Here is a 17,793-nt window from a genome sequence, read left to right on the forward strand (position 1 = left end):
AATTTACAAAATATCCAATTAGCTAACAGGAATCATGCTACCCTCAACTTCCTATTGTCGATTTCTTCTCCAGTTTTTGCGTCTACCTTGAGTAATATTACCCATTATAATTATCAGGTTTTCATTGACTGTGTCGTACCATAAGTTCATATGATATGTTCCATAGGTTTGTTACTGGTTACTGAGAGCTTGTCATGAAGTGACGTAGGTGAAACTTCATAGATTCTCGTAAGGCGACACCAAGTGAAACGCTGTCAAAGGCTTAGTACAGACTAAATACGAAGATAGACTGCCGAGTGTAGTGTATTCTCGCTTGTCGTTCTTGAACTAGCTCTCAGTAAGTCTCTAGCTTTACAAAGTATAGGTTGTGTCATACTTGTTGTAGTAAGTAGACATAAGGGTGTAATATTAGATAGCATAAAAAACTAGGTTAGAATAGGCCTAATTGATAACAGACTAAATAACAATGTATATAAAGAAATAGCAATTATTGTTAAAGTGTATGGATTTGAGCTAACAGAGTTGGCAGCAAATAAAGTTAATTTAAGAAACATAAAGAGTATTCTATAAAATCACAACAATACTTATGTAGCATATCTCATAAACTTATGGATGGTCGTACAATGCAAGATAGGTGTCTGCGTACGGATTAACGCACAGGGAAGTAAGTTATACGAAATTCAAGCAGACAATTTGAGAATATTGCCTACACATGATTCTTATTAGCCTTATGGATTCTTGACCAAATAATCTTAAAGTAAAAGGATCTCACTCCAGTAGGGATTGTTTGAATCAGTGTCGTGAGATTAACGTCTTCCTTGCGAAAGAATTTTACAAGAAACGAGTAGAAAGTGAAATCAGTAGGTGGTGCCAAAGAATAGCCTGTCTTGTATTCTTTATTAGAGTAATATGCAAACCGATTTGACTCACCTCAAATCCGCATTCTAGAACAAAAAAATTCCTATATCCATAAGACATTTATTACATCAATTCCTAATAATGACGCTTATCTATTGCTTGATACACTCTTCAACAAATGTAAAATTTTAAAATAAAAAACTTCATTATTTGGCGTTTTAAGAAGCCTGAATTGGTCGTATCTTCTTTAAAGGGGTTGTTAAGCGAAGATCTTCCTCATAGAGCCAAAAGCATATACAGGGTGTTTTTGATAGCTTGGAGTCTACAACATTTAGTTACGGAGGTACGCCCCTCCCCCTCTTTAGAAAAAGCGGCTGCAGTTTTTAGCCTGAGTTCTCAACAATTCTAAACTCTACAGTTTACCTTTCCTATTAAGTACAACAAGATCATCATGAGTCAACCTAACCTAACTTTACCTGACCTAATACTATTCGCTTTGTAACAGACCCTAATACTAATGAGATTCAAATAACCTAACCTATCCTATCCTAACCAAACCTAACGACTATCGTTTTTACTCGTGCGGGGGAGAATCAAGGTCTCTCTCCCTAGCTTTGGCAGGAATACCGTGTGTTCGGGACTTTTCATCCCTATCATTCCGATTTAAAGTAAAAACTCATTTAGTGACTCCACCAGAACGAACTCTATTTGTAGCCACAAAAAGGGGGAAATAGACCAGTCTGGGAAATAGCACACTTCCTCTGGTCCAAAACCATTTTATTAATTGCTTGGACTAGTTTTTTAATTCAAGAAGTGGGCGGAAATAGAAAAGACACTCCGCCTCCTCCGAAGCGCGCGATGGTGCGGTGGTTTAGGGTTGGTGATATGGGATAACTTTCCTTCTAAAGACTTAAGCTGTCTGCTGCGAGTCCTACTGTTAAGTTAATATTTATCAGCCTCGCCCAGAACTGGAGGTAGTAAAGACATTTTTACCTCGTGCTTGCTTTTTTAGCCCCTATTGTTTCACTTTTTTATTATCTTACATATCCCGCACGAGTGTCCTTTCTGCTGGAGCAGCTTGTTCACTTTTCGGTACTGGTATTTATGGGAACTGCTGTAAAGGTACACCACGTTTACGAGAACATAGGGAACTGCCGTAATGGGTAAACTGCGTTTTTCGGGAAACCGCTGTTTAGGGAACCGCGGTTATGAGGACCACTATTTAGGGATCCGCTCATACGGGAACTACTTATATCAGTTTTACCATAAGCATATCAAACCACCAGTAAGCGTGAATTCACAATAAGACCACGGGTAATCACCATTGTACAAGGGTGCCAGAGAGAAATTTGAGGTTCTACGCCACCTAGAGGGAAAACGAAGCAATTCTCTCCTTCCCGATTCCCCCTACCGCCTTATAACCCGGAAATCTAAGCAGTCGTCTGCTTCTGCAATAAATGGCAGCGGTAATCGGTTTAGTACCGTCTTTTAAGACTTAAATTGTTTGTTTAAGATTAGGAACAGCAAATTATCTCGAATTTTTAAAGAAAATGGGAAAAACTCTTAGTGATAAGTGTACACAGTACAACTGGTTTCATATGAATAGAATAAGTACAAAAGATAAAAGTGTAGGATGCCGCGTGCCTTTATTACGCAAACTTCAAAATCCACGTTTTAGCCCCACTAGCAGACGACAATGTTTGTTATGATTACAAGTACTAATAGAGGTAGAGCTTATAATAGGTAAGAATAAGATATATATTAATCCTTTTATTTATTCCCAAGTTTCCGGTAGCATCCCTTGCGCGATTTGAATAAAGTTTCCCTTTTGTGCCACCAGGAAGACTTGTCTCCCGAGTTTTACCTAGACAATGCCTGTGGCTAATTTCCCGCCGATTCACGCTTACCAGTGGTTTGATATGCTTATGGTTCTACCCAGCTAAAATATACTTACGGAATTATTTGCGTCACTTATTATAAGTACATTTTTTCTGAAATTAATCCAAAAGACGATAATTAAATCAATAAATAATTAAATATGTTTATTTAAACTAGCGTTAATTTGTGATCGTCTTTTGACCCAGTATAATATTACTTTCTGCTGTAATCGCTTTCAACTTTTATTACAGTGTTTAAATTTCATCAAAAATTAACACTATCGTTGCGATAATATACCTTCCACTTGGGAAAATGGTAAGAAATTGTAAAACGAGCTTCCATGAGTCCGTCAATAAATTATATTTAAGTTTGCCAGTTTTCGGAAAGATATATCTCTGAATATTGTAAAATAAAAATACAAATTATATTCAATCCTAAATTGGAACAAAATCATTATAAAACACGTCAGTTATTTTCTATTTTTGCTGAGACTAAGTCTAGTATATTTAACATGATCAGGTTAGGACTACACTTATATACTAAAGATAATTTCAATTGAAACAGATAATCCACTTTGAATTACAATTACTTCAAATCGTAAAACTACTTTCCAACGAAAGGTCTTAAAAAATAGCTTAAATTAAAAATTTATTACATTAGTATTAATTATCTCTCTTTGTGACGTATGTCACGGAGAACTACTGTGATAGACGCTTCTGTGTGTCTGTTCCTACACGCCAGTGGACCGCGTTAGAAGTTTGAAAATCGGAGCAAACTGGTTCTCAATTTTAGGACCGCATTCCCAATACACCAAAATTATATTTTCCCACGCTTTCTATTTCACCGGAGCCTCCGAAATGAACTAGGCCCATGCGTGTCGCGAAGCGAGAAAACTTTTTTAAGCAATTTAGTTCGCCGTGGTTTTACGCTCTGGGGCGCTTATATTACCGTAAAATAAACAAAGATCAACACCGTGACCTTGTCGACTGCTTAAGCTTTTTGGCCCAAGGTCGCGGATTGTAAGTATACGTTTTTATTACTCTTACTGAATTATTTTAATTGAAAAAATTTATTTTGTTGTCATCAATACAATCTAACCGAAAGATTCAATAAAAATAGAATAGCCCCAAAAACATTTACGTTAATTTTAGGATGAAACTTTTCTCTGTCGTAAACATTTTATGACTGACCCCTAAAATATGAACGATAATTTAAGGAAGACCCCGGTCACAACGGTATTATAAGCGCCATCTCGTACACATAAATGGTGAAAATATTTTCCTTAACAAACTGGATATTTCCCCTCATAAAATTTGACATGCCTGGGCCTAGTTCATTTCGGAGGCTCTGAATTAGCCATTATTCCTTCACCGGCTGCTATCCCACCAATCATAGTCCCCTGTATAAGATAAGGCCTGGACATCGTTCTTCCGAAGGGGGCGGCAAGCTTAGTAGAAGGGTGCGCGAAACACTCAATAGATGGCGCGAGATCCAACTTTATTTCAAGCGGGAATTTCAATAATAGCTAAGTTTATAATAATTTTAGGAATAACATTTCTCAAACCGATTTAATTAGAAATAACTGACTATGATAAAACCAAATGTGGATGAGAGGGAAAGTATGACAATGGCCATAGAGCCTGTGTTTAAAAACGCGGAAATCAAAGTTTCGCCAATAACTATTTAATTTACTAGTGCCTGATGGACTTGCAAACTCGCGACTGAAAGTAGTTCAGACATTTATGCTCCTTGGTTTAACCATACCCCCCTGGATCACGCGCATCACGACGCAAGCTGCTCGCACTATAGCTAAATTACCGAGATTAGTTTTAAACGTATCTAATTTTATGTGCTCTTCTATTGCTTCAATAACCTTACTTAAAGGGAGGGTGAAGTAGAAAATCAAGTGATTTTTTATCAATTCTTCTACTAAATATAAGACCAGTCTGCATAGTCAAACATTCAGGAAATACTTCCGAATGATTTTAAAATTCAAATTAGGTTCTGATTTTAAGAATAATTTTAAAGAAGGTCCTCCGACCAATCGCGTAACTTGCCTTTTTATTAACAAAATTCTCGTGGCACGTTCCGTGTTGAATGAAATTTATCACGAGATTTGATAAAATTCGCGCGCGATGTGATAATCGTGGCGCGAGACATGGAGCGTGCCACGAGAATTTTGTTAATAAAAAGGCAAGTTACGCGATTGGTCGGAGGACCTTCTTTAAAATTATTCTTAAAATCAGAACCTAATTTGAATTTTAAAATCATTCGGAAGTATTTCCTGAATGTTTGACTATGCAGACTGGTCTTATATTTAGTAGAAGAATCGATAAAAAATCACTTTATTTTCTACTTCACCCTCCCTTTAAATCCATATTATACCTTCAAATACCTTTTAAAACATTACCAGCTACTCTGTTCTGATCGGATAAGTTCTAGCATACACAATAGCAGACGACGGTAACAGTGTAATCGCGAATTAACACAAGACCTATTTTAAGGGAGTGAACAGGCCCAGTATAGCTACGCCAATAAAACGGTCAACTACGGCGAAACTCTGATGACTCGCGACTTTTGGCCATTTTCATACTTGATAAAACTCATAAATTTTATAATAATTATAACAATATAAATATAATATCAAATATATTTGTTTAAATATTTAAGAAACACCTCTGTTAACCGATACTTCTCTAGACAACGAATGTGTAAGAAAAATTGCGTATGAAATCGATACGCTATATTCATTCGAGAGTCAAAAATATAGAGCGAGTAATTAGAACGTTACCCCCACTGCATAATAAATCACGGAAACTCTTTCCAAAGTCAATATACAGTGTGGAAAAGATCAGAGTGCCCACATTTTTCGGACATTTTATAACAAAAAAAAACTCGAGTTCAATGAGGAAATTAATTGTAGTACATTTTCCAGACTCATGGAAATTTAATTAAAGAATTCTCTGGCATCCACTAACCAAATCGTCCATGTAGTTTCAAATTATCACAAAAATGAGAATTTGTATGAAATCAATACAATAATGTTAATGAAAAATTAGTTTTTGTAAGATATCATAAATTTTGCAAGATTAATCCTGTAACAAACAGGAAATTAATGCCCTTTAGCGCAAATGTTTGATGTCTCTACCATCTTGATGTAGACATTCTTCAAGCCTACTGGCCATTGATTCACGGGCGTGGCGAAGCATTTCTGGGGTGATGTTGGCAATGGCGATTCTTATTCTGGCTATAAGGTCGTCGGGTGAATCTGGTTCAGTTGCGTATACCTTTCCCTTGAGGAAGAAATCTAACGGAGTTAGGTCAGGAGACCTTGGAGGCCAGGGCGTTGGTCCACCCCTACCAATCCATCGGTTAGGGAGCTCGTTATTCAGCCACTCTCTTACGGGTACGGCGAAGTGCGGTGGCTTCATCCTGTTGAAATCACATATCCCTCACTACTGCCAAGGGTAAATTATTAATGGCATCAGTAAATTCTTGACGCAAAAACTTCAATTAACGTTGCCCGGTGATGTTCTCGTCAAAAATGAATGGCCCAATGATTCTGTCGACAATGATGCCAACCCACACATTGGTTTTCAAACGCACCTGATAATAATGCTCCCGAAACCAGTGAGGATTTTGCTGCGACCAATAGTGAAAGTTATGTCTGTTGACTGTTCCATCTTGATGGAATGTAGCTTCGTCAGAGAACATAACCTTGCTAAGTAAACCTGGAATTTCTTCATCGAGGAACCGCATTGGCATACAAAAGTCCTGACGCCTAAGATAGTCATCCCCTGTTATCTCTTGGTGTAGGTGATTTCGATAAGGATGAATCGGTTCCGATGCAAAATGGACAGATATGTACGATGGCTAATGCCACACTCGCTCTACTGCTGGTGTGAGGGTCGACTTCGAACCTTGCCACAATGTCTAGCTCTCGGGCTTTGTTTCCAACTATCCGGTCAACCCTACGTTGACGTTTTTTGAACCGTAAAGCTACCTTCTGCTAGTAGGTTAGCTTCTAGCTTACCAAAAGTCCTTCGAGCAGGTGGCCTTCGGTTCGGAAAGCGTTCGGTGTACAAAATAACTGTCAGGCGAGAATTTCCTCGGCATTCACCCATAACGTAAATCATATCGAACTTTTCGCGATTAGTAAAACGCGCCATCATATCGAAGTACCAAGCTAATTTAATTCGTAGGTGGGGCACACTTCCGAAGAAAACTACCGTAAGATAACTTCGTATTTACGGCCTAGAGGCCACAAACCTAATAAATAACCCTTAATGCACATTGACCCTTGTTAACAGCCGCAATAGTTCTGCCTTTCATGGCAGTAGGTGTTTTTTTGTTGTCGTTAGAAGGACATTAATTTCCTGTTTGTTGCAGGATTAATCTTGCAACATTTATGATAAAAAGCAAATTTTTCATTAACATTATTGTATTGATTTATTAAAATTTCGCATTTTTGTGATTATTTGAAACTACATGAACGATTTGTTTAGTGGATGCCAGAGAATTCTTTAACCGATTTCATCCTTTTAGAAATCACCTACAGGATGACTATCTTAGGCGTCAGGACTTTTGTATGTAAATGCGGTTCCTCGATGAACAAATGCCAGGTTTCCTTAGCAAGGTTATGTTCTCTGACGAAGCTACATTCCATCAAGATGGAACAGTCAACCGACATAACCTTCACTATTGGTCGCAGCAAAATCCTCACTGGCTTCGGGAGCATTATTATCAGGTGCGTTTGAAAACCAATGTGTGGGTTGGCATCATTGGCGACAGAATCATTGGGCCATTCTTTTTTGACGAGAACATCACCGGGCAACGTTAATTGAAGTTTTGGCGTCAAGAATTTACTGATGCCATTAATAATTTACCCTTGGCAGTAGTGAGGGATATGTGGTTTCAACAAGATGGTGCCACCGCACTTCGCCGTACCCGTAAGAGAGTGGTTGAATAAGGAGTTTCCTAACCGATGGATTTGTAGGGGTGGACCAACGCCCTGGCCTCCAAGGTCTCCTGACCTAACTCCGTTAGATTTCTTCCTCAACGGAAAGGTATACGCAACTGAAACAGATTCACCCGACGACCTTAAAGCCAGAATAAGAATCGCCATTGCCAACATCACCCCAGGAATGCTTCGCCACGCCCGCGAATCAATGGCCAGTAGGCTTGAAGAATGTCTACATCAAGATGGTAGAGACATCGAACATTTGCGCTAAAGGGCATTAATTTCCTGTTTGTCACAGGATTAATCTTGCAAAAGTTATGATATCATACAAAATCTAATTTTTCATTAACATTATTGTATTGATTTCTTACAAATTCTCATTTTTGTGATAACTTGAAACTACATGAACGATTTGTTTAGTGGATGCCAGAGAATTCTTTAATTAAATTTCCATGAGTCTGGAAAATGTACAACAATTAATTTCCTCATTGATCTCGCGTTTTTTTCAAAAAATGTCAGTAGATGGAGAATACCGATATGAGCCCACTGGCGTCAGACAGTGCCAGATCTGGCACATGGCATCTGTAAATATGGCGTCAATGAATCAAACATGGCGCCCACAGCACTTTTCTTCTTATGGCGCCAGTGAATCAATCATTTTTCTGACAATCCTGTTGTGATGTCAGTGATACGTACATGACGTGTCATCCTATGGCGTCAGTGAATCAGACGTCAATGTTAGACCTATTTGTCATATTACCTTTCGGATATATTGGTTCAAACGTATATGACGGTAGAACCGATATCGTAACTAACACTGTATTTATGTTCAAGTGTATACAACTCTAAAAAATCCGTGTAATACACAAATTTACAATCAATACAAATTTAATACTTTTTCATTTACCTAAATATAAGCATATTTCAATATATTTAAATTTAATACTATTTCAGCTTAATACTTCTAAATATAAACTTTAGAAATTATTTCAACTTTAACCAATTCCTCTTTATTGATAGACCTATTTCAAGGATAGGAAATGTAAATAAAGAGGTCGGTGAACGGGGATAGAGAAACTCGGATGGTAAATAAACGTATTATGTCAATAATTTGAAATCATGATAAGCGCTTTAAGGAAACTTGTAAGTAAACAAACTAGATTGAAACTCAGTGTGAATTTCGAAACATGGCGCGAATTTTCGACTTGGCGCCAATGGAAAAACCCATATGATAGCTCGGGCAAAGATTAAATGTACGACGTCAATAGTACAAAAGCCCGGCACGTGTTCAAACTCAGTCACTTCTGTTCCTGACTTCAGACGAGTTACAACCTGCTCCTTAGTTGCTTTATAGTATTTTTCAATACTTGGTAACATTTGCTGTTGCAAGTTATTTTGCAGAGGGTAAGAGAAAATTTACGGGCTAGTACCGAAATTACTTGTGATTTTACAAGTACTTACGTATTTTTTTACAAGTACTTGCGTATTTTTACAAGTACTTTTTCTGAGATTGTCTTTATCTCATTCATTCTTTGAGAATGTTTAAGTGTAATATTTGTGAGCGTTCCTACCAAGGTACAGGGAACTTTTGAGACATAAGAGGGAGAAACATGGGGATGTTAAATACCCATGCTCGCAATGTCCTGCCGTTTATACCAGACTTGCGAATTTAACGTTGCACGTGGCTATCCGACACTCTACCCCTAAGGTTCCACTCCCCGTCATGAACAATGCGGGTCCTTCAACTTCTACCTTTGTCCCATTCTTGGGTCCATCTACTTCTACCTTTGTTCCTCCTTCTATCCCATTCTCGGGTCCCTCAACCTCCACCTTTACCCATCCTTAGACGCAGAGGCCGAAACGGTCCACGTCCGACCCATCCACTCCTGAGAGGAAGCGGCCGAAACGGTCCAAGTCCAACCCTATTCCTTCACTAGATGAACTGTCTGACGATGAGAATCGTGCCCTTAACGCGTTCATGTACCGAGAAGAAGGTGTCATCAATGGATCTCTACTGGAAACTCATCCACCCGCTGTTTGCGAAAATCTTGATGAGCTGTCCGACGATGGAAATCGTGCTCTGAACGAGTTCATGGACCAGGAGGATGACTTCCCAGCCCTTTCCAGCCAGGAGAACCGCGACATCCATCGCTTTATGGATCAGCAGGAGGGTGGTGGTGGCCAAGAGCATGAGGAGGAACCCATCGTTGCGTCACCGGAAGTGCCTCTTCACGACGAGCTGGAGGAACTGGAAGTACTCGAAAGAGCTATTTTTTGTGCGCGTTTCACACCCGTAGTGACCGAGACAGACGTAGAACTGTACGTAGGTAGACATAGGGTAGCGATTGAAAATTACTTGCGCAATAAACTGGCTAGGGATAGAGGGATTAAGTGGTATTTAACTGTCAAGGCTCGTTACACCCGTCAGTTAGCTGACACTGACGAGGAGGTAGAAAATTTAATTTATCATAGAACCCAAAACCTCGCTATTTTGAACTCCGACGTTATCCCCGGACAGATAGATTTTAGTATTAGGACTCTGAAACGTTTAATGGAGGAGTACGAAGCGCAAGGTAGTGGGTGGGTTCTTGATAAAATTCTCTTCCTGCAAATTAATATCATAGCGTACCTCCCGCTTCACGGGGGTACGTACTTTGAAACCCCTAAAAATATCCTAGCTAAGATGGCCCTTTTAAATGTGCAAAATATGGACAATAAGTGTTTCCTATGGTCAATTTTGGCGCATTTACACCCTAAAAACAATAACCCACAACGTGTAACAAAGTACCTAGAGTATAGTAACGAATTGGACATGGCCGGTAATACGTTCCCCGTGGAAGTAAATACCGGTAAATTAGAGAATTTCGAACGGGTGAATAACCTTTCGATTAATGTATTCGGATATGAGAAAGAGGTCTTCCCCCTTTACGTGAGTTCCAATAGAGTTGAGGAACCACGTCAAGTAGATTTATTGCTACTAACCGAGGGTGAGAAGAAGCATTTCTGCTTAATCCGAAGCATGAGTCGACTTCTAGCAAAGGCGTTCACCGCATACGGACACAGGGACTATTACTGCCGTTATTGCTTGCATCGATTCTCCGGTGTAAACTCGGAGAAGAACTACAGGGAACACATCAAGGAGTGTAGTATACACGGACCCCAGAAGATCGAGATGCCGGTAAAGGAACCTATTCTGGAATTCAAAAACGTCGCATGGCAACAGAAGGTAAACTAAAACTTTTGTTTTTTATCAGGGTATTTTGAATATCGCGCCAAAATAGTTTACTGAGGGTAACGTTAGACGGCGCCCATAGCAAGATAAATAAAGCAGACGATAAGATGCATGGAGAGAGAGAGAATGTTTTGTTTACATTTTATCTAATATAGTTTTATTTCTATTTTTCACAGGTTAAATACGTCATCTATGCCGATTTCGAGTCTATTCTCCGTAAAGTTCACCGATGCGATCCCGATGTCGACCTCTCTTCAACCACGAAAACTTCGCAGCACATCTCCTGTGGGTTTAGTTATGTCATTGTTAGTCACGACGGTACAGTCTCTAAACCAGTTACTTATCGAGGGATAGATGCCACGGAAAAGTTTTTAGAAAACCTTTTGCGTGAAGACGCAATTATTCAGCGTAAGATTAAAGATAACGCCCCCATGAATCTATCGGACTTTGAAAAGGCGCAATTCGCCTCGGCCCAATCCTGTTACTTATGTAACAAGTCTTTCACTGTAAATGACTGTAAGGTTCGTGACCACAACCACACTAACGGAGCCTACAGGGGAGCTGCCCATAATTCGTGCAACTTGAAACCGAGGACCCGGAATTTCGTTCCGGTCTTCATGCATAACTTATCTCGTTACGATGCTCATCTTATCATGGACAAAATTGGATTGGTCAAAGATCACAAGATTACGTGTATCCCCACGAATTCCGAAACGTACATTTTGTTTTCTCTGGGTAATTTACGATTCTTAGACTCAATTAGGTTCATGCCGGCATCGCTAGAGACACTCGTATCGAATTTGGCTCGAGGAGGAGCCGATAAGTTCAAGTGTTTAAACTCTGCCTTCAGCGCTGACGAAGTACCGCATCTGCTGAGGAAGCAGGTTTACCCCTATGACTACTTCGACTGCGAGACTAAATTCGACGAGACCGTGTTACCACCCAAGGATGCCTTCTTCAATTCCTTAACTGACGAAGAGGTTAGTGAGGAAGATTATTCTCAAGCTCAGAAGGTTTGGGAAAAATTCCAACTCACTAACCTCGGTGAGTACCATGATTTATACGTTAAGACCGACGTTCTGCTCCAAGCGGATGTTTTTGAAAGTTTCAGGGCTATGTGTCTAGAATATTACAAGTTAGATTGCGCGCATGCATATACAGGTCCTGGTTTCGCTTGGCAATGCGCACTTCACATGACCCAAGTGAAATTGGAACTACTCCAGGATCCCGATATGCATCTCTTTATTGAGAAGGGTATAAGAGGGGGCGTTTCTTTAATTACGCATAGACTAGCCATAGCCAATAATAAGGATCTCCCCGAAACATTCAACCCAGCAGAACGTAGCTCTTACATTACCTACCTAGACTGTAATAACCTTTACGGCACCGTAATGTGTCATCACCTGCCGATGAGAGGATTGCGATGGATTCAACCATGTCAAGATTTCACTCGTGAAATTATCTTGAATCACCCAGTCGATGATCCCCAGGGTTTTATCCTGGAGGTTGATCTTGAGTACCCGGAAAGTTTGCACGAAGAACATAACTGTCTACCCTTAGCACCCGAACGTAGAGTTATTAACGCGGATGAGCTTTCACCGTATTCGATTGAACAGTTGAACAAACTGAAAATTAACGTACAGGATAGCCTTCCAAAGTTAGTTCCCTCGCTCTACAATAGGGAGAAATATGTTCTCCACTACCGGAATCTCAAGTTTTACATCGCTAAGGGGATGAAATTGGGGAAAATCCATCGAATACTCACATTCGAGCAGGGTGCGTGGTTAAAACCCTTCATCGAGTTCAACACGGAGAAACGGAAGCAGGCAGTGAACGACTTTGAGAAAGATTTTTTCAAGTTGGCCAACAATAGGTACGCATCTACGCTACGCTAAGTTATTATTTCACACGTAAATTAATGAAATTTTTTATCTATTAACAGTGTTTTCGGGAAGACGATGGAAAACCTCCGCAACAGGATCAACTTTGATCTTGTCCAGACCCGGGAGATGGCAATCAAGAAGGCCAGTTCACCGACATTCCAGAAGTTCACCATCTTTAGGAACGAGCTGGTCGGGATCCATCGTCTGAAGAAACCCCTCAAGTTGGACCGACCTATTTATACCGGTTTCGCCATCTTGGATCTCTCAAAGTTGCTCATGTACGACTTCCATTACAACACTATGAAGGCTAAATATGGCGACAACCTCAAACTTCTTTTTACCGACACAGGTATGATTTTTTAAAAACGTTTACTAGATTTAAATCCTTTTTCTACTTTCAATTTTAAAAAAAACTAATTAAATGATTTTACGTATAATTGCAGACAGCCTGACCTATCAGATTTTCACCGACGATTTGCCCCGGGACTTTGCCCAGATGAAGGAGATGTTTGACTTTTCCGCCTACCCCAAGGAACATCCTCTCTTCAGCGAGGAAAACAAGAAGGCCCTCGGAAAGTTCAAGGACGAACTCAACAGCGTCCAGATTCAAGAGTTCTGCGGCTTGCGGCCGAAAATGTACAGCATCTTGTCGGCAAAAGGTGAAAAGAAGACGGCGAAGGGAATCTGTCGTCGCGTTGTCAAAAAGAAGATACGTCACGCTCAATACAAGCAATGCCTGCTTCAACGTAAACTCACCACTGAGGAGATGAAGAGGATAGTCAGTGTTAAACACGAACTATTTTCCATCACTCAGAAGAAACTCGCTCTTAACACATGCGATGATAAGAGATTCATCATCGATGGAGTGTCTACGTACGCGCATGTTCATTTTAAAATTAAGGAATAATTCCATATTTACTTTCTGTAACCCTATCCCCTCCCATACCCTTTTGGTGCGAAGTGGCCGAACCGGTCCACGCCCAATTTCCCTCCCTCCCATACCCTTTTGGTGCGAAGCGGCCGAACCGGTCCACGCCCAACCCTTTTCCCTTAAAATTTCATAGTTTAATGTATAGTTTATAAGTTTAAATAATTTAATGTATATATTTTAGGATTCAAAAGTATAATTGTATAGTTTTAAGTTGTTTTTTCTCGAATGAGTTTTACTCCGTGATACTACGGTTTCTCATTCAAAATAAAAAATTTTTTAAATACAAATTTCATCCCTCTTATTTCATACAACTTAGGCAAATTTCTTTTTTTTTATTTTTCCCATTTAAAGGTGCAGCGCGAGGGTCCAGCCGCGTGCGCGTGTTTGAATTTCCCGCGTGTAGGAATAAGTTCGTGCGCGATTTAAAGAATCACTTATAGATGTGGGTATTTATAGGATTTTCATGCGAGGGGTTTCAGCCCTCGACCAATGACAGGGCTACTATTTTTGGTGAAGTTGAGTTCAACCATACTTGTCCTCGACCTGTAGGGTGGGTATATGGGTTTTACTTACAAGTTTCCTAACATAAACAAACATTGTAACTCCGACTATCATCCCATGTCAACACTCAGCGACGAAGTTTCCTGCAAACACCTATCATGATTTCGAATTATTGACTTAGGATGTTTATTTTCCATCAGAGTTTCTCTATTCCCGTTCTAAAGTTTGAAACATGCGTATAATTGGAGGAATTAAATTTTAATAATAAGTTGAACTCCTAAAATTTGGGGTACACACATATTTTGTGAAATAGTATTAAATTTGTATATTAAGTAGAAATAACTCCTAAAATTTGGGGTACACACATATTTTGTGAAATAGTATTAAATTTGTATATTAAGAAGAAATAACTCCTAAAATTTGGAATATGCCTACATTTAGATAAATGAAAGAAGTACTAATTTTGAATATTTATTATTATTTATATTCAATGTATTATTTACGTGAATTTTTAGAGTTGCATACACTTAGAGAAACCATTTGCATACAGAATTCTAGTACACTGACCCCGTTTCCACATTTCCTACACCTGAAACGGCGAATTAAATATCAATAAAGAGAGATTGATGAATTTGAATATTAGGTGGAAATAATACCTGAAATTTGAAATATGCCTATAGGATTTTGAATATATATGTCTAAGTTGTATGAAGTAAGAGTGAAAGAAAATTAGTATTTAACGGAATTTTATTTTAAATGAGTAAAACTCATTCGAGAAAAACATAACTTAAAACTATACATTAAATGATTTAAACATTATACATGGGGAAAACTAACTAATATTTAACGAAATTTTATTTTGAATGAGAAACCGTAGTGTCACGGAGTAAAACTCATTCGAGAAAAACATAACTTAAAACTATACATTAAATGATTTAAAAATTATACATGGGAAATACTAACAAACTTTGAAATTTTAACTAACTATTAAACTTTGTGGTGGGAAGAGGGGTTTCCGATGGATCGACGATAGGATCGGGCTCATCCAACTATTGTCCACCGACTTCCTGTCGGTCCATAATTCGGTGAATGTCGCGGTTCTCTTGGCTGGAAAGGTCCGGAAAGTCCTCGTCCTCTTGGTCCATAAAACGTTGAAGATTACGCTCCTCCTAGCTTGTCATGGTATCCATCTCGTCATCTTCAACGATCGGGAAATGTTCGCGCATGTGGAGACTCGATTCATCCGGACCGTCGAACCATTTGTCGCAAATACTGCATGCAACCCTCGGAGGCGGTGGTGTAGGTCCATCCAGCGAAGAACCGTCCAACGTGATGACGACAGGACTGTCCACTTCTTCCTCTTCTTCAAGGTCCATGAATTCGTTAAGGGCGCGATTCCCATCGTCAGACAGTTCATCTAGATGAAAGGAAGAAAGGTCCGACGACACCCTACGGGTGACGGCGGAAAGAGAGCCAAAAACCGAGGGAGGGGTGGGGAAAATAGGGTTGGGTGTGGAGTGGTGAAGTTTCGGCCCTTTCGTCTCGGGAGAGGATGGGTCGGACGTGGACCGTTTCGGCCTCTTCGTCACGGGAAGGGGTGGGGGAATAGGGGCTGACGTGGACCGTTTGGGATCCTTCACCTCGGGAGGGGAAGGAGATGGAGTTGGAGGGGTCAAACGATTTCCTCTACATATCAGGTCGTTTATAATTTGGCTCTCCGTACTATTCAACTTTTCTACACTAATAGAACCCTCGGAGCAATTAAGGGATAGTCTACTATCGTACTCAGTAAAGTGTTGGGTTGGGGAAACAAGAGGAATAGAGATTGATGGACTCGAAGTTGGGACAGCTGGGGTGATAGTGGGAGGGGTTGAGGAACCTGAAATTGAGACAACATGCGAAAAGAAAGAAGAGGTTGAGGAGTCCGAAGTTGGGGTAACAGGGGGAGGGGATGGGTCGGACGTGGACCGTTTGGGATCCTTCACCTCGGGAGGGGAAGGGGATTGGGTTGGTGGGGTCAAACGATTTCCTCTGCATATCAGGTCGTTTATAATTTGGCTCTCCGTACTATTCAACTTTTCTACACTAATAGAACCCTCGGAGAAATTAAGGGATAGTCTACTATCGTACTCAGTAAAGTGTTGGGTTGGGGGAACAAGAGGAATAGAGATTGAAGGACTCGAAGAGATAAGGGGAGAGGAAGAGGGACCCGAAGTTGTGGTAACATGCGAAAGAAAGGTAGAGAATGATGAACCTGAAGTTGGGGCAGCGAGAAGACCCTCTTCACGGTTCATGAACGCGTTCAAGGCACGATTCTCATCGTCGGACAGTTCATCTAGGGAAGGAATAGGGCTGGAGGTGGACCGTTTCGGCCGCTTCGTCTCAGTGGGGATAAAGGTAGAGGTTGAGGGACTCGAGAATGGGATAGCAGGAGGAACAAAGGTAGAAGTTGACGGACCCAAGAATGGGACAAAGGTAGAAGTTGATGGACCCGGGGATGGGATAAAGATAGAGGTAGATAAGTCTGTATTGCCCATGCGGGGGTGTGGAACCTTAGGGGAAGCTTTAGAGTGTTTGGTACACATATGTATCTTTAAATTCGCAAACCGGGTATAACTAGCTGAACACTCCGTACACGGGAAGGAGACACCCTCATGTTTCTCCCTCTTGTGCCTATAAAGTTCCTTCTTTCTGAGATACGCGCACTCGCACATATTACACTTAAACATCCTCAAAGAATGAATGGGATAACCTTAATCTCGGAAAAAATCGCAAGTAACTTAAACTTGGAAAATTTAGTAATTTCGGTACTAGCCCGTAAATTTTCTCTTACCTTCTGCAAAATAACTTCCAACAGCAGAAGTTACAAAGTATTCAAAAATACTATAAAGCAACTAAGAGGCCGGCTGGATCTCGTCTGAAGTCAGGAACAAAAAGTGATTGAGTTTGAGCATACGCCAAGCTTTTATACTCTTGGCGCCGTCCATTAAATCTCTGCCTCAACCATCATACATGGTTTACATTGACGTCACGTTGAAATCCTCGTCATGTTTCGAAATTCGCGTCAAGTTTCAATCTAGATCGTATACTCGCAAGTTTCCCAGCATAAACAAATATTGCAACCCCAACTATCATCCCATGTTGACACTCGACGTTAGAGTTTCATACAGGCGCTTATCATGATTTCAAATTATTTACTTGGATAGTTTATTTACCATCCTAGTTTCCTCATTCTCGTTCGCCGACCTCGTTATTTACATTTCCTATCCCTGAAATAGGCCTATCAATAAAGAGAAATTGGTTAAAGCAGGATCAGATGACAAAGGAGTCTTGGACGCTAGCTTCCACAATATAGAGGGCAATGGCACCCGCGTACGTCACAGCTGTAGCGGTATCGTTTGCCATAGAGGCGCTATCAGACATTATAGCAGACGATGCTTTTGGTGGATTATATCTGGCACCAAAGTCTGCTGGGAATCTTTTTGTAATAACGGACTAACGGTGGCTACTGAGGTTCGTCCTATCCGATCGCGACATAAATATACACAAT

The 17,793-nt window shown here is 40.1% G+C and overlaps 1 protein-coding gene across 1 annotated transcript; it reads left to right on the forward strand.

Annotated features, from left to right (window-relative positions):
* The first annotated feature begins 612 nt into the window (after window positions 1-612).
* LOC149672246 (uncharacterized) lies at window positions 613-13,718 on the forward strand. Its single transcript, XM_089840147.1, has 8 exons — window positions 613-664; window positions 759-860; window positions 3,701-3,755; window positions 9,272-9,485; window positions 9,543-10,922; window positions 11,105-12,801; window positions 12,871-13,160; window positions 13,255-13,718. The coding sequence occupies exons 1-8, from the start codon at window positions 613-615 to the stop codon at window positions 13,716-13,718; spliced, it is 4,254 nt and encodes a 1,417-aa protein (XP_089696273.1).
* Window positions 13,719-17,793: the final 4,075 nt, after the last annotated feature.

The sequence above is a fragment of the Phalangium opilio genome, unplaced genomic scaffold, assembly GCF_054372755.1.
Source record: "Phalangium opilio isolate 3A_F unplaced genomic scaffold, DU_Popi_V2 ptg000053l_1, whole genome shotgun sequence".
Taxonomy (NCBI): Eukaryota; Metazoa; Arthropoda; class Arachnida; order Opiliones; family Phalangiidae; genus Phalangium; species Phalangium opilio.